This window comes from Sycon ciliatum, chromosome 1 (assembly GCF_964019385.1).
Source record: "Sycon ciliatum chromosome 1, ocSycCili1.1, whole genome shotgun sequence".
NCBI classification, from domain to species: Eukaryota; Metazoa; Porifera; class Calcarea; order Leucosolenida; family Sycettidae; genus Sycon; species Sycon ciliatum.
In genome coordinates, this window is record NC_088643.1 from 59,782,449 (window position 1) to 59,807,710 (window position 25,262).

Here is a 25,262-nt window from a genome sequence, read left to right on the forward strand (position 1 = left end):
GCTACGTGCAGCTGTAACTCAGAAAAGTGAAGCAACGCTCATCTGCGTCACCACCAGCTATGATAGAACGCCTAAAAAGGGAATGTGACTGGCACTGACACGCTGACACTGACACCTGTCGAACACTTGCCAAGTCTTGGTCACTGCGCTGTGTAGTATAGTCCGTGTGGTAGTCTGTCTACGAGGAAGGTATTTTTGCTGCTCCCTGGTCTGCAATGATTATGTCTGCTACTGCACGGTCGGTGGATGGCCTGTATACCGGGTGTACCGGTACCATGTATTGTTGTAGATCTACAGATCGCTTTTGGAGACTTCATGCTAGGGCTGCAGTGCCGGTCTTCCCCACATGGGTCATATGCTACAGTTATGCTGGCATTATCCGCCGGTGCCTAGAAATGGTGGATGTGGTGGTCTTGTGCTAGCTGGCAGTTGAATAACTGAGGTTGGTGACCTGATTTGTGCGAATCTGGATAGCGCGTTAGCACTGCCCTCTGCCCTTCACAGAGTCAGACGTGGCCTGCTTTTTCAAATCTGTGAATCCACAGCGCGTACACAAAGGCGGAAAGTGGGAGTATCAGTATTTCCTGCGTTATCCTTATCGAATATCCTTATGTGATTCCATTTCTCGCCTTCACCATAATGCATAACCCACACAGTCTGAGGGGCATCTATTTTACATCTTTGTTTATTCGTGTAAAACCAAACACAACAACGGCAAGAGGAAGGTTCCGGCAAGATCAGTGTGATTAGGTAGCCTACGATTAGAAACTCGATAGCTACACCGGACTACTATTACTACTATTACTAGTACTATGCTCCCTCCTTGCCGTGCCGGTTGAAGATCTCTGCTTCAACTCTGAATCATACTCTGCAATGCCCATGTGAAGATGATCAATGAATGATGTTTCACAGGTCACAGCTGGCCTGACCCCTTCTCAAAATATTCTGACGCTCTGACATTGACAGCTCGGCAGAAACTGTCAAACTAGGGAACTCCCAAATTATAGCAAAATTCCCCGCGTTGCTGGTTTCGAATCATGTCTACGATCGATTACGAAGAGTCTGTGGTCTTGGAGCATTGCCATTACCATTGGTGATTCACAATAACCATGTAGAACTACCGTTATACACAATCGTCAACGTGGCACATTGACGTACAGCCATCCAAGCTGCTGTGTACTATGCAGGAAGTAGACGATCGGGGGTAGCTGCTAGACCGATGGGTCTGCATAATATTGCCGCGATGGTGCGTGCGGGGGCGCTAGTGACACCTGTTGAGGTGCCAGTTTTTTTCTCGTCCACAACCTGCTCACGGCGATCTCACTTCTAAACTTGACTTCGTTCTATCTACCATGCAGTTGGTGCAAACAGGAAGAGTTTTGTAGATCAGTGGTGAAGCAGACACCAGATTATAGATACCAAGTGCTACTACACACTTGTCCAGTCCTCATCAGAGCTTCTCCGCCGTCCGGACGAGAGGGTTACGATCGTCCTTACAACAGAACTTTGACCTGGCAGACCTAGTGCCAGTGATTAGGCAATTAGTCGAGGACTCGGGGGGCGGTCAGTTCAGCAGGAAGAGGAGCCGGCGGTAGATCTACGCGAAGTGCAGTAGCGGCCACAGCGGTCTCAGGCTTCCCGCACCTCAACGTCCAGAATGGAGTCCCTCTACTCTCGTAGTTGCTGCCGCGGACATTGCCCGTTGCTGACTCTTCTGTTGCTCATCACCGTGCTGGGTTTGGCTGTGAATCATTGCACGGCACAGTCGCTAGTCAGTGGCGGAGTGAACGTCTGCAGCACAACGAGAACGTGAGAGACGATCATCGCTCATACCTGTGTGCTAGTTAGTCAATAGAATCAGTGTCCATAACTTGGCATAAGCCGGGCTCTGAAATGCAATACCGGTAGATCTACTCTGTAGTGTTTCATTCACAGTCGGATACAGTGCCGACGAAAGATGGGGTTTTGGTGGAGCCCAATTTGGTCGGAGAGCAGAGTTGAACGGACTAGACAATCAGTATTTAGAGCAGGCTATCTCGCACTAGTACTAGACTACTTATAGGTATTGCAGTGGTGTCGGTGGTCCGTTTGTGGATCCTTGTTTCTTGACATCTCTGGCACCAAAGTGCCATAGTGAAAGATCATTGAATCCGCTGAGATTATTGGCCATGTAGATATGCCACCAACGGAGAACTCTGTGCCATTGTGGTCCCATGTGGTTGATTCCAGAGATGAGAATCATGTACAGTCAATTGTACATAGTTACTTAGAAATGTGCTATTGACTCTTCAGTGATGTAATGTACTCAGTTTTTGGATAAGGCCGTGCATTCATTCATTGTGCTCCTGTTCATGTGTTTTAGTGTATGTGTGTGTGTGTGTGTGTGTGTGTGTGTGTGTGTGTGTGTGTGTGTGTGTGTGTGTGTGTGTGTGTGTGTGTTTGTCCTTTGGTGTGTGCTTCTCTGTGATGCTGTTGTGACTACAATTGACTACTACTTCTACTACTACTACTACTACGGCACACAGGCAGGTAGTAGCCTATAGGGTGGCTGTGACAGTCACCTATTCTCAGAAGTACTTCACATCCCCATGCTGGAGCTGGGACTTGAAGTGCACCAGATACCGGTGAGTGTTGAAAACACAGCCTCGTTTGCTCATGCGACCAGGGGGTGTGTGGGGGAGGGGGGGGGGGGAGCTAATGTGCTAAGCCTCATTCAGGACAGTACGGCCCGTATCGCTCAGGTACATTGATTATCTATGGACAGGACAGCCAGTTCACAACTCGGCTAGTTTGCTTGCTGCCATGATGGCACTAGTATACTAGTACTCAATCTGCGGACAGCAGCATGCTGTTTCGTTCCGAGTTTGTGAACTCATCAGCGCAGCACAGAGAAAATGAGGCCGAACCTGATAGGAATGCAAAAAAATTCCAAAGCCAGATTTAAATCAGGCCCGAACGTACCTTGCCAGAGTGCTCAAACGGACGAGTCAGTGAGCTCTGCGTAATGCAAACAGCAAAAGCACTCAGTGACCCCACATGAGAATACAATTATAATGATTTGCACTGTACAAGCATATGTGTGTATGTGTGTGCATTTGTGGGTGGGTGCATTTGTGTGTGGGGGGGGGGGGGCGAGTATGTGTGTAAGCGTGTGCCTGTTTGTGTGTGTGTGTGTGTGTGTAAGAAAAAAGAGAGAGTATACGTTCGTAATTATGTGTGATACTTCCATCATGATTTTGATTTCATTAGAAGACCGGAGATTTGCCCACACAAGAGTAGGCCAAGCTATGCATGTGACTTTGTATCATATTTCTTGGGTCAATGTCGGACATTTCTCACCAAAAAAGTGGTCCAAAATTGCCGGTATTCGGAAACATACCGAGCACTCCTTTTGAAAAATGTCGAAAACGTATACCATTAAAGGCTTTTCACTCACAGAGCAACTGGTTTGTACATGTGGTACTAGTAGTGGTCTACCGGAGAATGTACTCATGTACACACTCCTAGCTACCACGAGAGAATGTACTCACGTACACACTGCTAGCTACCACGAGGAAACACAGGACCATGATGGCAGGGAAAACGGAAGAGTAGCAACAGCAACAGCAACTCTGTGGCGAAAGAGGATGTCAATAGCCAGCCAAGAGCAACAGAGATGTAAAGTACATGTAGATGTGGATACTGAGCTATGTCGCTTGCACCCATGAGCAGCTTCTGTGGTGCACCCACTGCTTTCCTTCCCTGTTCGTATCTAGGACGGGTTATCGCACCGAGTATCGTACCAGATACAACACACAAACTACATCTATCCTGAAGTGCTGTGCCGGATGGAGGCAATCCGGAACCGGCTGTCCAACCCGTGAGCATCTGTGTGTGTGTGTGTGTGTGTGTGTGTGTGTGTGTGTGTGTGTGTGTGTGTGTGTGTGTGTGTGTGTGTGTGTGTGTGTGTGTGTGTGTGTGTGTGTGTGTGCATGTATGGACCCGCTACTTGGATAATGGGGGGGGGGGGGATCTGGTTGCAGCTACTGCGGATTATTCTGTTTGACGTGACGTGTGGTGATTTCAAACTTTGTAACCATCTGAGACTGTACACGTATTCTGCATGCCACTGAACACCTGTTATACCCCAAGTCATGATCGCCGAAGTCGCATCAACCTCTTCTTCAATACCTGATATAAAGAGGAAATACATGTTAGACCATCATAATATTATGTACTAACATGTATTGCATGCAGAATTATTATCTTCATACTATATGTTCAGTTGCGCTAGGTGAAATCCAACACAACTGTCGTGTGTTGAACTGAGGACAAACCTGGCACCCTGGACCAGCTCCGATCGCATCAATGTATTTGTACATGATTACCCCCTGCAGCATTTGTACCACTTCCAGGGCGCCATGGGCAGTGCAAGTTAAGTGCATCATTATGCACTCTGGGTTGTATTTCACCTAGCACAATAATTATCATCTGGCTGCCGGGTGTGAGGTGGCAGCACTGCTATGCTCCTGCAATCAACTGTATCTATCGCTGTTTGTTTATGTGCCGGGCAATCATGCAGCAATCTGCACTTTTTCCTGCTTGAACGGTGGAGTCTGCTCCAAACCTGATGTCTGCTGGTGTCCAGCTGGTTTCTTCACCAAGAACTGTGGACTGAGTGAGTGGCATTCCAAAGTGTGTGTGTGTGTGTGTGTGTGTGTGTGTGTGTGTGTGTGTGTGTGTGTGTGTGTGTGTGTGTCTCCGTGTGGTGTAGACCAGGTGTGCATTGGTGGTCGATTCACATGGCTTCGCCAGTTGTGTGGATTAGACAGTTATCTGGCGCAAGTCTTGATCTGTCTCATTCAGATCTTGTTCGCTATCGTTGCTATAAGAGAAAATCTGTGGGTGCTCATCCAGTGCATTTGCAGATTTGCGTGCTTCTCCTGCGACGGGCGTATACATGGTACATGGTGTGTGTGTGTGTGTGTGTGTGTGTGTGTGTGTGTGTGTGTGTGTGTGTGTGTGTGTGTGTGTGTTCTCCTCGGTGGTTACCAACAGCCAGTGCATGCGGAGTATGTGGTGTGATGTGTGTGCGGGAAAAAAATGAAAAGACCAAAAATAAGGATTCACTGGCCAGAAAAAGTCACTTCAAATAGCTGTATGGTGTAGACCAGGCTGAATAGTGACGGTCAATTCTTCAGCCTTCCAAGCTGTTGAATGGTGCAATCCCAGCACAAGTTGCTATGGCTTCTGCCGCAGCATTGCTATCATCGCCTCTGGCGATGGGCGTCAAAAGGTCAAAGGTGTGTGTGTGTGTGTGTGTGTGTATGTTTGTGTATGTATGTATATGTGTGTGTGTGTGTGTGTGTGTGTGTGTGTGTGTGTGTGTGTGTGTGTGTGTGTGTGTGTGTGTTTATGTTTATGTGCGCATGCATGTGTGCTTTCAGTTTTAGTGGGTCTAGGAAATTGAATGCAGTGTTCATCTCTTCAAGTAAACACAATCTTATGCTGTATAAGAAGATAATTTGTAATCGTAGCCTTTGTTTGAAGAGATCTGTGACCCTTTCTTTGAACTCAGTTGTGTGAGACTAAAAGAAATGATAAAAGTAATGATACATCTGCACCGTACTTCTTGCCTAGTACAGTGCATTATGCATGTGGCTGCCTTTTAGCTAGAGACTATTTATTAAGTTAGTTAGATTTAGGAAGCTAAGAGATGCTGCCGATCGATTCTTATTGCGTTGCAGAGTCCCCCCCCCCCCCCCCCCCCACGGACAAAACAGTGTGGGATGCTGGTTTATGATCTCTTCTGTGCGTGGACTCAGGGTGCTCACTGTGGCAGTATGGCACTGGCTGTGCAAGCACATGCCCATGTGTGAAGACGCAAGCAACATCCTGCGACAATGTGTCGGGGAAATGCAAGTGTAAAGCTGGCTACATCGGCAAAAAGTAAGCGGGTCTCACATACTTACCTAGTCCCTATTTCCATTCTTCATCCCAGGAAGAGTTGCCTCTTGGTCTGGTGATTTCGCCTCTCCTTTCTCAACGGTGTGTGTGTGTGTGTGTGTCTTACCTGGTTTTTCAGCTGCCAAACACAATGTGGAACCAGCAATTATGGAGTTAATTGCCAAGGAATATGTAACTGCAAGAATGGAGCAACATGCGACTTTGTGACTGGACAATGCAAGTGTGCACTGGGCTACCGTGGAACTGAGTAAGAAATCAAAGACTTTTAAGGAGTCTTTGAATTAAAAGTACTTGCTACCTAAATAATGACTTAATCTGAGAAATGTTGTTCTGATCTATATGCAGATCGAATAACACGATCGGCTATATCACAGCTGCTTTACCAATCTACCCACTGAAGCTGAAGTTCAATTTCCTTGAGCTTGAACGAGAGGCTATGCTTTCAATGTATGCTCGTACAGTTAAACCTGTAACTAACACTGGACCATCCCGTGGGGTCAAAATGGGGTCATTAGTTACAGGCGGTCTCTAGTCGGTCTCTAGTAGTGGTCTGTAGTGGGAGGCTTGGCACTGTGTGACAAAACATGTAAAAAATAAATTACAGTTCGCTTGAGACCGTTTCCTCCATGACTCGTGAATGCCGCCTCCAGGCTAGCCATTTTCATTGTCGTCCTACAGAGCATTGTTGTTCAAAGATGGGAATGTGACATGGATGTGCGTTTGGTTTAGGGTTTGGCACCGATCATGATCATGATGATAGTCTAGACTTGTATATGTACATGCTGGCCTCAAGCGAAGCCTACGGTCCCTGGCTTGAGTTCTGGTGGTGAAAGTCAATGTTTTTCTTCAGACTTTTCCCTTTTGAACTCCCTCAACTAATGGATACTTGTACATGTATATTGTTATTGTGCTTCTGCAGCTGTGGTCAGAAGTGCCGTCCAGGCACGTACGGCGATGGTTGTGCTGGTGTGTGCGCCTGCAAGAACGGTGCGACATGCAACTATGTCACTGGCAAGTGTGCATGCACGGCCGGCTGGACTGGAGTCGAGTAAGTTTGCTTGTGTGGCTAGCCTGCCTTGGGTATGTTCACGTATATGATTGTATACATGTCCACCTCACCTATTGCACCCGCATGTGTGTACGTGTGTGTACGTGTATATCCACCTAGCCTAGTGTACCCACATGTGTGCATATGTTGTTAGTTTGACAGCATGTACACACATGCTATCAAACTAACAACATGTGTGAACTATAACAACTGGTTTATCTAATACTAGTACTGTACTAGTGTTGGGTTATCTAATACCACTGTGTGTGTGTGTGTGTGTGTGTGTGTGTGTGTGTGTGTGTGTGTGTGTGTGTGTGTGTGTGTGTGTGTGTGTGTGTGTGTGTGTGTGTGTGTGTGTGTGTGTGTACATCTATATCGCCCTTGCCTAGTGTACCCGCATGAGTGCACATGTATATCCATCTTGCCTAATGTTGTCCGAATGTGTACGTGTTGGCAGCCTGCTTGCCAAGCTGCGGGTTCCTGCCCACACAAATTCTTTTTCGTCCAAGACGACTGAGCTGTTAACTGATTTATCCTACATGTACATGATGTATGTGGTCAGGACGCCAGAAGGAAGGAAGCTGTCTGGTGGAGCATGCCTCTTAGTGTACTTACACAGGTACAAGGTCAATGTATTCTGATGGTATAACTCTGTGCGCGCGCATGTGCGTGTGTACGTGTATGTATGTGTGTGTGTGTGTGTGTGTGTGTGTGTGTGTGTGTGTGTGTGTGTGTGTGTGTGTGTGTGTATGCATGTACATGTGCATGCGTGTATGTCTATATGTGCGGTTGTACATGTGTGCTTGTATGCGATGATTGACGACTTCTGCTTGCACAGTTGTTCGGCAGCCTGCCCGACTGGCATGTGGGGTGTGGGGTGTGCCCAGACCTGCACATGTCTCAACAATGCAGCATGCACTGCAAGCACTGGAGCCTGTGTGTGCACACCTGGTTTCATGGGAGCAAGGTCAGTGGTGTATGCAGATCTTTTCTTTTTATCTTTTTTTTTACAAAATAACCACACACCATTTGATGGCACAAAGCAGAAAGGCAGCAATGGGACATATGGAATGGTAGGTGTGGGGGACAGGCATGGGCAGCCGCTAATTTGCCGACCATAGGGTCGCGGCTTCATTGCAACCCGAGCGCTCCACAGTCTTGCATACAGCCGGCTTTTTACTTGAGTCGTTCTACAATGCAGTTTGCATAGCCTGGGGTTCAATCGTGTCGGAACGTGTTGCACAGTAGTCACAAGTTGGGCCCAAACTTATTGCCTGAATTTGACATTGGTGATGATTCTATTTGCATGATGCTGTAGTGCATGGGCCAATGTGGTGGTAGGAATGCTCGTATAATTGTTTATGAAATTGATCATACACGGTGTGCTTAGCAATGGCTTGTCTTTGCTATTGTTGTGATGAGTACAGATGTGAGACACCATGCCCGGCAGACAAGTATGGCAGTTACTGCCGATACAACTGCACCTGCGTAAACAACGGTACTTGCAACTCCATTAACGGACTCTGCACATGCCTGACGGGATACGTGGGCGCGAGGTAGGTGACGTGAAAGCCTCTGCTAAGAAAGAAACCCTTAGTGGAAATCTACATTCCGTTTTCTTCAAGCCGCTTTGCACTTTCTTTTTTTTAAGCATCTGAAATTGTGCAGAGATGAAACTGTACATGAGAGAAGAATCAAGATGTAGGATTTCGAAGAAAAAAAAGATGGCTGTGAAGTAATTAAAAAAACGTACGGATGTTTGGTATAAGCCTGGATACTGCCAGTCACTTAGCTGGCATAAAATAAAATTTAAAAAAAATTTCACGGTTCGCGTGAGACTCGGCTGGAAGCCGAGTTTTCCGCATCCGCCATGGGAACGCCACCACTCTCTAGGATCAAAGGCGCAAATGCAGCGCCTAAATGGTGGGAGGTGAGTAGATCAGACCCACCACCAAGTGGTCAAAGACCGAAATCCCATTAGCTGCATCCATGTTACCCTCGTGCCAGGCCACGAGTTCCCAATTAACTGTGGGTCGCAGCACGGCTGGCATGACGAAGGGATATCCTGCTAGGGCTTGGTGGCCTTCCTGAGTATGGTGGTCAGCTACATGCCATGGGACTGAATGCAGGGTAAACAGCTAAGTAATAGTTGGCATGTAGTGTCCATTCCAATGTTCCAGTAGGACTAGCCTAGTGACACTTCCAGAGTGATGTCAGAGACCAGACTGTACAGAATCATGATGCAGCTGCTTTCATTCCTGTTTTGGAAATCACATATGCTCCTCGGCTTCCCAGTTCGTGGTTTCTTCTGTTCCACGTACCGGAATGCCAGTACAAGATCCATGAGCTTTGCCTTCCTTTCTTTGCTGTTCCATTGCATCGTACTCCTCTAGCTGTGAGCTTAAGTGTCCTCCTGGGACATTTGGGCATGGGTGTACATCGTCATGTAATTGTCAGAACGGAACTTGTCACCATCAAGACGGATCATGTCGGTGCTTTGCTGGGTACACCGGCCACAGGTGAGTGCATGATAAATTTCTGAATGTAGATTGATGGTCAAGTGCTATGTATGCATGTGTTTGTAGAACAGCCTGAGATATCCATTAAGTGAATAAGACCTTGACCCCCCCCCCCCAACACACACGTGTAGTCGTGCACACACACACACACACACACACACACACACACACACACACACACACACACACACACACACACACACACACACACACGCAGTGCTCAACATGCATGTATGCTGGGAAGTGTGCAGCAGTGGCACTATGTGTCAGAATAACGGTCTAAGTCACATACACGTTATTGTTGCTGCGCTTACTTACTGATGATCACCATGATGTGCAAGCAAACTGAGAGCAGCAATGGTCAGGTGCAGCGTGCACCCGCAATGGTCAATTTGTGTCCGCATTTCCGTTGAAAAACAAACAAACAAAACAAACAAACACAAAGATCAAAAAGTGAGTAGAGCCAGCCCCTTTTCCAGGAGGGGGGGGGGGTGCCATGAGAGTGAGTAGAGAAGGGGGGGGGGGGTGCGACCCTTCCCCCATGTGACTAGAACCTTGGAAATTACATGTAGTGTTTGTCTCACAAACAAGGGACAGAAATACATGTAGTATTGTACATGTGATGTGATGTGCAACTCAGTGCAATGCAATGTGTATTTGAAATCAGTCTTGTAAACTGATATAAGTACCGATGCCTGTGGTTCTGCATACGGTCATGTGATTTCTATTCGTCTGCTGACGGTGTGCTTCTCAGCTGCGCCATACCATGCAAAGACGGTCTGTTTGGTGCCTACTGCACGCAGACGTGCAAGTGCCGGAATGGAGCAACGTGCCTCCCGACCGATGGAACGTGCCTGTGTGCTCCCGGCTACAGGGGACCAACGTAAGCACTTTGGGTTGTCACAGAACCCTACAGGAAGTTGTGGAAAACTGCACGTACTTGTTGAACTGTCGCTGCTGGGATGGCGACTACACCATAGCTTAGTGGAAGAGCATCTCTGGCCTCGTGGGAAGGTCCCTGGTTCGAGTCCCGGTGGTGACAGTCAATTTTTTCTTCAGACTTTTCCCGTTTGCACATTTCCCTCAAATTTAGGAATATTACTTGTATACAGGTAAACCTTATGCACAAATTAGAACCTGTTGAACATCCAATGCGCTATAGTTGTGCATATGCATGGGAAAACTTGGTGTTGGAGATCTATCCCGCAAGCTTTGCCATTACCCCACAGAGCTCTCTTGTGCAATCCGAATGCGCCTTTCTGCTTGTCCAGATGCGCGGACAAGTGCAAAGTAGGAACGTACGGCGCAGATTGTCAGTCAACGTGCACCTGTCAGAACAACGGGTTATGTAATCATGTCGACGGCACCTGTACATGTACCGCCGGGTACAATGATACAGAGTAAGTCAACACTGCTCTGATGTCTGTGTAGTCAATACTGCTCTGTTGTCTGTATAGTCAACACTGCTCTGTTGTCTGTATAGTCAACACTGCTCTGTTGTCTGTATGGTCAACACTGCTCTGCTGTCTGTATGGTCAACACTGCTCTGCTGTCTTTGTGGACCCTGATTTACTTCCACTTCATTGCATGAAGAAAAAACAGAATGCTACTCACGCAGGGCCTACTTTTGACACAAGTTGACGCCAAGACGTTATAGCATACTCTCTTTCCACATCTTGTTACGAGTTGCCTGCATGCATTAGAAAGTGTGCTCTACACAACAGAAAAGTGGAGATGAACAATACCACACATACTCCACGGAGTTACGTTCTAGTAGAGGTGCACTACCCCTCTCAGTTCTTGTATATCCTATCCGAATTGTGTTTAGAACTTCATGTATATCCTATCCGAATCATGTGTGTTTAGAACTTCATAATAGTGTTTGTTCTCTCCCTCATTTTGCTGCAGCTGTTCCCAGCAATGTCCCGATGGCACCTATGGTCAGCTGTGTGCGAATGACTGCAACTGCACCTATGCTACCAACTGCAGTCATGTTGATGGCACGTGTACATGTTACACAGGTATGGACACTGATACTGTGACGTACTGTGTATGTACATGGTATAGCCGGCTTAGTTTTCCTAATGATTGCACAGAGCATGAAACTCAGAATCGAGGCTTAGTGATCCACTGTTGTACTGTGTAGTGTACACTGCTCTACTTTCATAGTCTCCAAGCTATCTCAGTCAGCACTCTGGGCACAGCCTTCTATAGTAGTTATAGAGGCTTAAAAGTATAACACCTGGGACAGGTGACAGAATGCCATAGTGTGTGATTGCTTTTGCTCGAAGAATTACAGTATCAGACTGTCGAATGATCGGACTGTTGAATGATCGCCACTGCCCATTGGCTTGGACGGTTCTTTTTCAAGCACTTGCACACTCTTGGAGTTCTTCCCGGCATTGATCAGCAACGTCAGTACAATGTTCCCTTTGCAGGGTGTGTTTGCGTAGTGTGCCTTTCTCAGTATTTTCTTTCCCAAGTGGATACTGAAGGGGAATTAGAGATTCACCAACAGTAGCTTGTAGTTTGCATCTAAATCTGACTCAGTCCTGAGTTTAACTTCAACCGTTCCTTGTGATTTCTTGTACGTTTCAGGCTGGACTGGGGTGGATTGCAGTCAGCAATGTGCCAGTGGATCATACGGTACAGACTGTGCAAACACGTGTCAATGTCGTAATGGAGCGGCATGCAGTCATGTTGATGGTAGTTGTAACTGTACTGCTGGATACACTGGAGTCACGTGCAGTCAAGCATGCCCGACTGGTTACCATGGCATCAACTGTTCCATGTCATGTGATTGTCGTAATGGTGCTCACTGTAACAAGGTTGATGGAACGTGTACATGCAAGCCTGGATGGAGAGGTGAGAAAAAGCTCCCACAGCTGCCAAGAGATACCGAAGTTGACACGATAGAATTCTTTCCAATTAATACCCAACCTGCAACACACCCAGTCCTTGGCTACATCGCGCAAGTTAATTTTATCCAAATGTTCACCCCGGAAGGCAAGAAGCCTCGTTCTGTTTTAATGGTTGTATCCAGCTTAATGGGAATCAGGACAGCTCCTTTTTTGTCATTATGTGTCAAGACTCAAGAGCCTAATGACCACGCGATGCACTCTCAATGCAGGGGCGTCGGACACGGTACGGTCACTACGGTATTGACCGTACCACATTTTGTCCCAGGTACCCCCGTGAATAAATAAAAAACACTGATCTGGACTCTAAATTTCCAAAAATTTTGGCTCAGCCATCCTTCTCCCACGAGTAAACCGTACTTCAGATGGCTGACCGTACCACACTATAATGCCTTCCGACGCCCCTGCAATGAGATGTGCATTCTGCACCAGGCACAAACTGTACGCAATAAATCAAGAGCGCTTCACTTGCAGGTACCGTTCTCGGCAAAGGGACAAGAAGAGCGTGTTCTGCTCTGTTTGGAAATGTGCACGGCACGTGTTTGACTGCATGAATTTGACCTGGCTCTCTCTCTTCCTTGACGGTGTACCCTACTCTGCACTGCTATGCATGACAGCGTGCATTGATCTGCTAGCCGGCTTGTTCACTTCTCTAGTTTTCTTTTCCGTGTACCGTCAATCCATTATGCAGGTGTGTCGTGTAATGACCCCTGTCTGAAGGGTACATTTGGCCAAGACTGTGCCAACACATGCCCTTGCCAGAACGGTGGCAGCTGTGACAAGGTGGACGGCACGTGCCAGTGCACCAGTGGTTGGACGGGTCCGGTGTGCGCCAACTATTGTGTTGCAGGTGAGAAGTTTGCGAGTGGTGGTGGAAGCATGCCGGGCATGCTTATCCGCGTGTAGTTACCTGCATGGTTCTTTGAATCTTTGTTTGCGGAGATGCGGTGTGGTCTTTATGGACATATCTGTGGGGTCTTTACAGACATACTGTGTGGACTTAGGCTGCATGAGTATGTTGCCTACACTTGTCCATATAGCCTTCCGGGATAATGTTCCTTGGTGTGTATGCTTGGCCAAGTGCTTACAATCATGATTTGTACAGCCGGTCATGTATTTCCTCTGTCTTGCGACAGAACCGCAAAGGTCCGGCCGGGTTCAAGCCCACTGACTTTCAGAAAAAAAGAAAACTGTTTTTTTGCGCACATCCTTTCTGGGGCCCCGTAAGCAAGTGGGATGGACTGAAACAAGAGTTGGTATTAGTATCTCTTCCCCCTCCCTCTCCACGTCCCTTCACACAACACCATTGGTAGGGCTTAGGCTCACTGCAGTTACATGTATATCATATGGGGAGTTGGTCTCAAGTTACAGTTACTCACATGCCATCACTTTCCCGCACAAACAGTGCAGGAATAGATTGAGACTGATACTCCGTTAGCCAGAACGAGAATTTCCAATGCAGGTTACCTTGCTACAATAGTCCTACGCCATGGTGAAGACCTTCTGTGCTCTTGCTACCCAGTACCTGTTTTCAAGCACATGTTACCTTCATACCTATCCTGTGCAAAGGTTTCCATGGTCCAGACTGCAGCCGGAGATGTTCTTGCAAGACGGACGTTTCAACGTGTGACCGTTTCACTGGCAAGTGCACTTGCACAGCTCCTGGCTACACGGGGAAATCCTGCAATGAGACGTGTAGTAATGTGAGTACTATAGTACAGCTTGTGATGTGAGTACTTTAGTACAGCGTGTGATGTGAGTACTTTAGTGCAGTGTGTAATGTGAGTTTGAATGGAGGTTACCAGACATGCAAGACAAGTTTGCTGATTTTCTGCTATGACATGCACGATGGATACACATTGGTGACTAGTGCCAATCTGTTTAGTATGCAGGTGGGGATGAATGCGGCGGAGCACTGTGACGGGATAATAGTGAAGTAGGCTTCTCCCCCTGGCCCCCCGCCACACAACAACGCAAACTCTTGATTGTATCTTCAATACTTATATTATACCAAGAAATGACGAGGGCGCAGGAGGAGAGAGACAAACTTGGAGACGACAAAAAGGACAACGGGAAGACTCCCGGGAAAAGACTCGGAGGATCAACAAAGAACAAGCAGTAATAAACCGAGGACAAATCGTGACGACCAATTAGGGACTAATACGTACAGAACACATGACCAAGACCAAGACAACCAGACCACGGACGAATCACACACGACTCTCATTCCCAGACCAAACTAGCACTGCGCATGTACAGCATTCACTTGACAGTTACTCTCACACAGACGGAAGCACATCCTCACTCTCTGACAACGCGTACTCTTGCATGCACCACATACCATAAACGTCACACATCACACCATACTCGCGCGTACACCTAGACCATAATGACATCAGACATTGGACTCCACAAGAAGAGAACCAAATACAACGACATGCGTAAATCATAGTCGTAATACAAATTCGTAACAATAGCATTGTAGTTACTGGTGTACAGTGAACTGCTGTGACTTGCACCCCGGTGTTAAGAGCTACACTAGTCTTGATAAGTACAAGCATTTTTTTAGACATATCTTTCCTCCAAATGTAAGCAGGTTTCGACAGGAAAGACCTTGGATACTAAGTCCCGATTTCCCCCATGGTGGGGAGGGGGAGAACTCATACTTTTTTTAGACTTCTACAGTGCACAAGTCATCATGTTTTTATTTGAGCTACCCACATGCACTGTGTAGTGGTACGCTGCACCAGTTAGTGACTGGCCATTGGCATCATGTCAGTTAGTGACTGGCCATTGGCATCATGTCAGTTAGTGACTGGTCATTGGCATCATGTCGAGCGGGTAGGTGGAGGTGCATGAGGATGGGGATGGTGTGGGCAGTGGGCGGGGGCGGGTGTTGCAAGTATATATCATGATAACTAAAAAAACAACAAGCTGTACTGACAATACCCTTGCGCTTCTGTTCAATCCTGCAGACGTGGGGCTATGACTGTGTGAATGACTGTGAGTGTGTACGTGCCAACAGTGTCACCTGTGATGCTACCAACGGAGACTGCAAGTGCAGCCCCCAGTATCACGGTAAGTGGCTTGCTGGCATCAATACTTCTTACTTCCCCATCATCCTTTCTTGCACCGCACATCTCTTTTTAAAGAGGTGCGGTGTTTGGAATAGAAGTGTTCAAAAGAAGAATCAGGACTGGCATTCCACCAGTGGACTTCAATACCGCATTCGCTGTTCCTAAGTGGCTAGCAACCATCATGCATATCTCTCTCTCTCTCCCTCTCTCTCTCTCTCTCTCTCTCTCTCTCTCTCTCTCTCTCTCTCTCTCTCTCTCTCTCTCTCCCTCCTTCCAGGAAGTACCTGTGGTAGCAAATGCCCGGATGGCAGTTGGTCGGTTGAGGAAGAGTGTGACGGTCGGTGTGACTGTGACAATGATGGAAGCTGTCACTCAGTCACTGGTGCCTGCCAGTGCGGGCCTGGATGGACTGGACCCAAGTGTAGCAACAGTAAGCTTGACGGCCGTGCTCTTGTCCTTTCTAGAATATCTGAGTGCACGTACAACTCAAACCCGCAATGTGGAAAAGGAGGAACTAGAGTTCCCTATACGTATACCAGGACTGCTGTGAAAAGCATTACATTGTTTTCTCTCGTCACTCTCCTCCTCACAGAGTGTCCTGGTGGTCTGTACGGAGCAGGATGTCTTGGCAAGTGTCCGGTATGCAGTGGAAACAACGTGCAAGAGAACTGTGATCATGTCAGTGGCAACTGTAATTGTGTACTCGGCTACTCATTGGAGTCACGGTGTGCTGAAGGTGAGAAACACCACGCTCATACATTCAGACGTCGCGTATCCAGTCCTAATCACCCGGTTCTCTCACCACTTGAACTGCTCGAGCATGGGTTTAGCAATTGTACAGTGAACAATACTGAGTGTAGTGAAACATGTTCTCCGCACGGTTCTCTAGTCTCAACACCTATCCGGACATTTTCATTTTTTCAAACAAATACATGTATAAATGGACTCGGATGGAGAGCCAAGGACTGATGTATACAAAACGAAAATGGATCAAGGAACCACAAGTTACGCTATAATGATTGCTTAAAGGCCCTGTAGTGATAGTGGACATAATAGCGTAACTTGTAGTTCCTTGGTCCATTTTTCTTTTGTATAAATCAAATAGATGTATAAAGTTTCTGTTTTCTGATGATGGCTTAGTGCGTGAACGGACTCGGAGTAAAAACACTTTCTCTGTCCTCCTATTGTTTGTATAAAGTTTCAATAGTTGTTTACTGTTCATTTCTTTATTACCCGCCTACAGACTTTCGATCTTATATGATCGGAAGCCTGCAGGCCAGTAACCAACTACAGTGGCACATGGGAAATATGCACCGGTATTTGCACACTTTTGCTCGGCAGTAGGAGGGTGAGTTTGTTTGTTTGTGCATGTGTGTGCATATATATATAATATATGTGTGTGTGTGTTTGTATGTATGTGCGCGCGCGTGTGTGTGTGTGTGTGTGTGTGTGTGTGTGTGTGTGTGTGTATGTGTGTATGCATGTTTGTGTGCATGTGTGTGTGTGTGTGTATGCATGTGTGTGTGTGTGTGTGTGTGTGTGTGTGTGTGTGTGTGTACGTACCATGTTCTTCGTCGGCTTAGCCTGTAAGGATGGCTGGTATGGTGTCAACTGCCAGTTCCAGTGCGATTACTGTGATGCGGAGAATAGTGCTGGACCTTGCAACAAAATGACTGGCATCTGCAACTGCAATCCTGGATTCGCATCGAAATTCTGCAACATGACAGCAGGTTGGTTCAAACCGTCACCTTAACAGCTATTTTGAGAATTCGGTGTAAATATTGATAACATTCCCTAGTGGCATGCATTGCATCTCTTGTGTCTAGCCTTGGGAACTGTAGCCGCAGACAGTATGGTTCAATCAAGTCACTGAGAGTGCACTGATTTATTGCACGGTGGATTTCACGGTGGATGTGCTCCATCAAACTGCTGTTTTCACTGGGTGGTGCTAAGATTTCATTCACCTGTCTGCCTGTAGGTTGGTCTGACCATCTGCCTGCCTGTCTGTTTGTCTGTTTGCATGTCTGTCTGTCTGTCCATTTGTCTGTCTGTCTGCCTGTCCGTCTTTCCGCGCGTCCATATGTGCAACCATACGCGCATCCGTCTATGGGTCCATACGTGTGTGTGTCTGTCTGTCTTTCCCCTCACAGAGGAGTATGATGCACTGCTGGAAGAGCAGCGGAGGAAGGATGGAGACAACCCTGAGCCACAACCCAGCAGCAGCAGCAACACTAACCTAGCAGTTGGTATAACAGTCGGTGCTGCAGCTTTTCTTCTCATTGTTATAATCGCAATGGTTATAGTGTTGAAGCGTCGTAGTAAACAGGATGAAACGTCGTACGGTCAAGCAAACAATGCCCCAGAGGTCTTCTACCGTAAGCAGTCAGGTCTGGACAATCCAGAGTATCATGCTGTCCTGGCGAGGGGCGCAACAGCGCAAACCAGTGAAGACACTTCCTCAATGAAGGATAGTCCAATGTACAACCAGCAGCTTTACGACGTGGCTTCCGATCCGACTGGCCTTCAGGTGGCTGCTGCTGCTGCAGCTGCTGGCACATCAACAAACCTATACCATCAGCCGGCTGCTGCTGCTGGTGTGAGCCGGAAGCCTTTTGCAGGTGTGTCAATCAACAACGATGCCGCTGAGGGGCCAGAGTACAGCGTTGCCACTGGCCATGCAATCCACACACAGGAACAGCTCAACATTTATGATAATCCTCAGCTGGTAGGTTCGATGGGCCAGAGCAAATCCGAACCGCAGACAGGAGGTCTGTTTCAAGCCATGAACCGGGACACCATTATCCACAACAACATGGCACCCAGCTCTGCCACCGACGCGTATGACAATCCCAACGAACCGCCGAGTGCCGTGCCGGGTGCACAGCATAACTATGGCGACAACACATACGCCACTGCCGACCATGGTGCTGCCGTGGCAACCGGCGAGATGACATCGAATTCCAGTGATCTTGGCTACACCGTGATGGGCAGGCAAGCATAGGCCTGACAACTAACTTAGTAACACAATGAACATGTGCCACTGCATGCTAGTTTCTTGTTGTCATTATCATCATCACCAGGGATGAATTTATCCGGTATCGCATCGCAGTTTGCTACGCAAAATCGATCTACTGCTACTCAAAAATGTCAGTGACACGCAGAAAACTGCCATACATACATGTACAGGCTACTACTATTCATGCTTTTTGTAGCTTACGCCACAATTGAGATTTTGCATAGGAAAAACTGCTATGCAAAAACATGGCAGTAAATTCATCCCTGATCACCATCGTCGCATTGCTGTTTCCATTGTGGCGTTTTGTGCTTGCTAAGCATACCGATGTGTGCTTGAGTATTTTGACCTTTCTGATTGGAATTTTCACCGGCATTTATATTTTATGGCAATGAGCTTTTGCATCCGTTGGAATTGTTATACCTTTTTTTGTCACATGGTGTGTTAGTTGTTGATGAGCACAGCAGAGCCTGCACATCGACTTGAACTCACCCCAAGCCATTTGAAACAATCATAGCATCCGTTCGACGAAATAGTGGTAGCAACCTCGACGATGATAAGGAAGTTGGTTCCGGTATGGGGTGCAATCAACTTCCTCAGTATTCTTTCATTAATGTTGCGGTTGGTTGAGATACAGGTGAATATACATGTACGTTGAAGTATCCGGAGTTTGGCAGAGCTTGTGTTGCCTTTAGAACATCACAACACGAGTAATGCATGTCAATGCTGTACATGCATGGGTACGCTGTACATCCGCTACTTTCTCGAGCATACTACTCTACTACGCTACGAGTAGTAGAGTAGTACAGTCATGTAAAAACAAGTAAAGTCCTGTATCATGTGTATGTGCCGGTACAATGTAGGCTAGGCTAGGCTAGCCATTAGCGATGATCATAATACATTAATAGTTATTATTATGAGTTCATGACGCACAATGCATAACGATAAGTACATGGTGTACAGTGCTGGCAAGTGAAATCCTACCCCCTGGGCGGCGGCGCGTTCACTTTCTAGCGGTCTTTGCGATGTGAGCGCACTGCTCAGGGGGTCGGATTTCAGTTGCCAGCACTGTAGTGTAGGTGTTTGTTTGTTTCTGATAAAAAATTCGGTCAGTATGGCTACTGTAGTACTGAGTGACAGTCTAGTCTGTATGCCTCGTCTGCGACTCTGGGGGGGGGGGGGGGTGAGACATGTGAAGCTGCCATACAGGTCACGGGTGTGAGCGTACGTACATGTACGTACATGTACATGTACGTACCTCTCGGCATCGGGAGTACATGTACTAGTAGATCTACTGCTCATTCGACCTGGAATGCTGGATCTTTTTTATTCTTATTTTTAATTTTTTATCACATTGCACATACCTACGGAAGAAGGGGAACAAACAAAGACAAAACACAAAAAACAACAATCGGTGTGTAGGCGCTACATGAGCTGCGCTGGTGACGTGCGGTGGACTCAGGCCCCCGACCAAGGGTCTCGGGATCGGCGTACACATCAAGCACCATGGGGTGGGGGGAGGAATGACGGGGAGAGAGAGAGAGAGAGAGAGAGAGAGAGAGAGAGAGAGAGAGAGAGAGAGAGAGAGAGAGAGAGAGAGAGAGAGAGAGAGAGAGAGAGAGGGAGGGAGGGAGGGAGGGAGGGAGGGAGGGAGGGAGGGAGGGAGGGAGGGAGGGAGGGAGGGAGAGAAAAAAGAGGTGGAGAGATATACCGTAAGTATAGAGAGAGAAAGAGTTCTGGGGGCATATCGCCGCATGTATCTATAATGCTGCTTGTAGAAGAGGGTCAACATAATAATTTGGATCCACTGATAGCAGGCCAGTGTGATACATGAGCATTACTAGGGCTGAAAGGAATATTCGAAATATGCACGGCGGAAAAAGAATATTCTTCGTTAACTGGTATACACCCCAATTACAAGAGAGATACTTGGTCCGACTTATTAAAATGTGCGTTTCACTTCAAACGTCAACCAAACAAATTCAAATAATATCAGGACGGAATAAACTTTCCAGCTACCTAACACTATCCTTCAGTTGTCAATTTGTGGTGTTGAAGAAGAAATGGCTCCAACTCCAACGGAGGCAGCGACTCAGGATCCTAGTCGACTCGAGCATTTTGCGTCCGAATTTTGTCGTCAGAGGACTCCTGTTGCTTCTCGCGCAACACAGAGAAGGCCTGGTGCTGAAATCAACACCCCGCTGCGATGGGGGATTTTCACGGAGTACCAAAACCTCCTGGGCGATCGTTCTCGAGTGCCTCCTGGCGGATTGAAATCGCTGCAATCGCTGTTTCCTTCGCAGAATTTCAGCAAGCGCGTCATCCAGAAACTCGTGCAGAAAGCACCAGCATCGCTCCGTCCAGTTTGCTGATCTCTCTCGCAGTCGTTCACGATGTGGCGGCCGACGAATCAAGATCACAGAAGAGATCGTCGAGAAGTTGATCGAAATAAATAACCGGCCTTGAGGTCGACTTTCAGGCGACAACCTGGCTGGAAAACTGAAGCGCAGAAAGGGGGAATTATCCGGCGGATACGGTGCGGAGTCCTCGGATCCGCGCGCGGAGCCGCGATCGCGATGCGTCACAAGATCGCCAGTTTACGGGGCCAGTGCAGTGGATTCGTGAAACAGGCAGGGAAGAGCAGGCATGGTCTGATCTGACTGCATGACATGTCGACACAGCTCAGACTCAGTACGCGCGGTACACGTTGGTCAGAAGTGATTTTTTATGCGTGGTGGTTTACTTGTTCACCTCATTTGAAGGTGTCGTGGGAGCTTCAGGCGAAAACACCTACAGCCACCATTTTGGTAGTCGTACTCCACGAGGAGGAGGCGAAATCGATCGTGTAAATCGTGCCTATGGAGTGAAAAAAGAAGCGCAGTGTAGCTTGGAGGAGATGAAAAAAATGTCGACGTTTTGCAGGTTGACGCACTTGCCGATGCGCCCTGAGACACCAGCAACGATGAAAACTAGAAGGTCAGGCCAAGAAACGACACAGTAGTTATCTATCTACCGTCTCTTGGTTGATTTGTTACTAATGTTAGTACAGGTGCTCGTTTGTACATATGCTTGAGTTTTGAAGTGAAGCGCACATTTTAATAAGTCGGACCAAGTATTTGAAAAATCATTTGTCTTGCTGATTATAATACATGGAAAGAGGCAAGCCTACTCGTATTTTGCACCAAATAAGCTTGATCGATGTCAAAAAAGCGAGTTTCTGTACATTTACGAATATTCCTATTCTACTTTAATGGTCTATGGTTGCCATGGATAAAACTAGGTATCCATGGAAATTGCATGGTTTAGAATATTCGGAATATTCTTCGTTTCGCATGTATTCGAAAAAGAATATTCGTTTGCTTCATTGAGCATTCGTTTCAGCCCTAAACATTACATCTACTGAGTGAACCGGACCCATACCTTGATCTGGTGAGTGGTGAGCGGGATTTTGCAGTCACATGTGCGACCGCATATTCGTTACTTTTGCACCCACTGACATGCATTACCACTATCTGTCCATGATTGACGCCTCTTGCACGGAAAAAGAACACAATGAATGCAATGCTCGAAAATGTAATGTTGTTGTATGTTGTTGTTTTTTAAAATTTGAATTCGCAATACCAAACGGCCAATAAGCCCAATTACATGGAAGCGAATAAAAGAATGCTAAGAATGAGGCATTTTGGTGAATATTATTTCAAGTGGAAATACTGATTCCGGGAGGTACTACAAATAGGTACAATGAACATCTGAAAAGGCCATGATACTGTCGTTTACCATGCTGCAAGCAGCTACATGTGGAATGTAAAACAACAAGAAAGACGTTGTATCTCATGTACTGGACAAACAGAGCTAACAGGAAAAGACCGCTCGTTAAAATGCCTATACATACTGTCCAATGCAACGTGAATTGGTGCATTTGAGTTTACTGCGTTTATTGTTACTTAGTATTATTATTCTCATGATCCGTCCCGAATGGAACTCACGACGGCTGAATTGCCGGACTGTGAGTATGTGTGTGTGTGTGTGTGTGTGTGTATGTGTGTGTGTGTGTGTGTGTGTGAGAGAGTGGGAAAACAAACATAATTTTAAATGAAAAACGTACTGCGTTTGGGGCAGGGTAATACTGGACGTGTGTCTTTGTCTTGCAAAAACCTAGGTACGGCAGCCAACAGGATGTCGCTGCATTCGTACAACGTGCCATTGCCTTTGCCAGGTGTCTGAGGCTTGATGAACTTATTATGATAGGCTACGTGCACCCGCCAGCAGGTCTCGGGAGATTTACCTGGCCTTGTCGGAAGTGTCTAGTCTAGTCTGTCTTTGCTTCTTATTTTCTCATCATGAAAGGACATGGAAAACGTGTGAACAATAATGATTGCATCATGCATTAGGATGCATATCACTTATCAGCGCATCAACATCTAAATCTACATGACGTTGTATCCCGGTAATCATATCTTCGACACCAGGTTAGAGCCTGGCCTGAGTGGTATCGTAGACAGTGTTATCCCAGTGAGTGCACATGGCTGGGTGAGTTTGGCCTTCAAAAGAAAACACTCAGTCGGTCATGGATTCGTGGATCGTTCAACCGTTTTACTTCAGACACATTGAATCAGATTGTTAGGCCTCAATCCAGTGGACTACTTTTTGAAGTACTTGTAGCTAGCCTATAATTATTATGGCCATAGTAGTAGTAGGAGTAGTAGTAACATTAAATTATTATTTTGATAGGCCTGCACACGTTGCTGTCTTGTTACAGAGAACCCTAAGTGCTCTTTACAGAGCGAAACAAAAGCGGATAGATGCCATAGTCATCTCTATTGGATGTCCTATAGACTAGTATACACGCCTCCAAAGACTTTACTAGGATCCAATCAAGCCGCAAGCTGACTCACCAGACGAAACATAGAGTTTCACGTGCGAAGTATGATTGATTTAGCAGATGTGGTACAGGTAGCTGCCAGGCGCAGAAGCCAGGAAGTGTCGCTTGCCGAAGTGTCAACAACTGTCTCCGCCTGGCCGCAAGGAGTGGTTTTTCTGGATGGGCAGATTATGGGTGTTGCCAAATATTACAATGAGGCTTTCCTTGCCAGACTTACATCACACATATACTAATAGGTAGGGAAGATACATGTAGGTAGGGCAGATTTAATTGTAATTGCCGATATTCGCCTGAGAAGGCCATCTACGGAATGTAACGATGCCCTGCAGCGTACGTTTAAATTAACACACCCAGTTTTGGCCGTCTTGACAGTGGATACAGCTATAGTACCTGAAGGTTCTGTACCAAAAAAAAGTGATGTCAAGAGGAGAAAAAAACGTTCTGTAGCCCGAAGGCATTAATATAATGCAGGCATCTAGGGAAATCATACATACCGGTACAACAGAGCTAGGACGGATCACCTTGATCTGCTTCTGGTCACTGACGCCTTGTTGCTAGTGCTTTCCGACCAGTCTGGGCCACAAAGGCATCGTTATGACGTAGATCCCCCGGGGTGATTGGTGGCCTTCCACGACACCAGTCTGCACGAAACTCGCACGACTAGCACAGGGTCAAGAGTCTTGAATAAAGAATCAACTTAGGCCAAAGTTAGGGATTATCTTCCGTGATATGTATGAGTACGAAGTCAATATTAGATATAATTATCACAACAAACCAAAGCATGTGTTCAATGAACTTCAATCCCTAAAAAGGAGTCAAATATAGGCAGTCAATATACCGGTACTAGTACTTGAAGTAACCCTAAGGAATGAAATATGCAGGAATATTTGACTGATTAGGTATGGCAACAATCAGTGTAAGTCAACACTAAGAGAGTGATAAAAGGGTATATCCGTATTGTACATGCAGAAACATGGCATTAAATTCCAGGGGTGTACTTTATCTACTTGAAGAGACAGGTACAATGAGGATGCGCCAGTGACGGGCGTCTTCACTACCGAGATGAAACACCCGTTCGAAGGTACACAGAAAGTCGGCGCCGAAACCTTGTGGGGGTTGTGAACTTGTGATACAAATCGACTCATCCTATTCCGAGCCTTGTTGCCTTTTTGCGGTGTGAGAAAATACCCACTGGATGAACATGCATGCATGAACTCTTGCCGGACAATGCGCTGACCAGTACCGTGGTGAATATTTGAAGTGGGAACGTGCGGTGTCTGATCACTGGTTATAACTTATATAAGTTATGGTGCCATCCTAGTCAATGCCTAGGCCACTGGCACTGGCATACGTGTAGTAACAATTATTCTTCATGTTGACACTGAAGCCGCCAGCGTATGGTGTAGCACACACTGGCTTCAGTGCCAACATGAACCTACAAAACCCAGACAAGAACATGTCGAGATCTGCTCATCCCGTTCCCTGTCGAGTTCCATGGTGTCGAAACCCAATGACTAGCCAGCCAGATAGCTAAACCAGCAGCAGAGCAGGGTGACATCGTTGGTCATCAATGGTTCCGGTACAGCCTAGGGTCATATTTTGTGTTCCCCATGGTGGGGGTCCATGCTGTGAGTGTGCGCTTGTTGCCTGCTGAAATCAGGATGATCCGTAGCAGATGTTGTATGCGTCGTCGTAAGTCCTCTCTCTCTCTCTATCTCTCTCTACACGTCAACATGCTTGCCGAGGTAGTGGTTTCCAACTAACTTGAAGTTGAGCACGGTGTAGCCATACCGGCCTTCAACATCTCCAGACCAGAACGGCACGCGGGCATGGTATTGCTGGCACACGACGGTAAACGG

General features: G+C 46.9%; 1 protein-coding gene across 1 annotated transcript; it reads left to right on the forward strand.

Annotated features, from left to right (window-relative positions):
• Nucleotides 1-1,288: 1,288 nt before the first annotated feature.
• LOC135804654 (multiple epidermal growth factor-like domains protein 10) lies at nucleotides 1,289-18,956 on the forward strand. The gene is made up of 21 exons (XM_065318576.1): nucleotides 1,289-1,809; nucleotides 2,526-2,624; nucleotides 3,756-3,859; nucleotides 4,562-4,657; nucleotides 5,805-5,928; nucleotides 6,065-6,193; nucleotides 6,866-6,994; nucleotides 7,833-7,961; nucleotides 8,422-8,550; nucleotides 9,388-9,513; nucleotides 10,268-10,396; nucleotides 10,785-10,913; nucleotides 11,422-11,534; nucleotides 12,112-12,378; nucleotides 13,123-13,281; nucleotides 14,001-14,134; nucleotides 15,407-15,509; nucleotides 15,786-15,938; nucleotides 16,101-16,244; nucleotides 17,092-17,238; nucleotides 17,659-18,956. Exons 1-21 carry the CDS (start codon nucleotides 1,658-1,660, stop codon nucleotides 18,507-18,509), a joined length of 3,546 nt encoding a protein of 1,181 aa, XP_065174648.1. The 5' UTR covers nucleotides 1,289-1,657; the 3' UTR covers nucleotides 18,510-18,956.
• The last annotated feature ends 6,306 nt before the right edge of the window (nucleotides 18,957-25,262 follow it).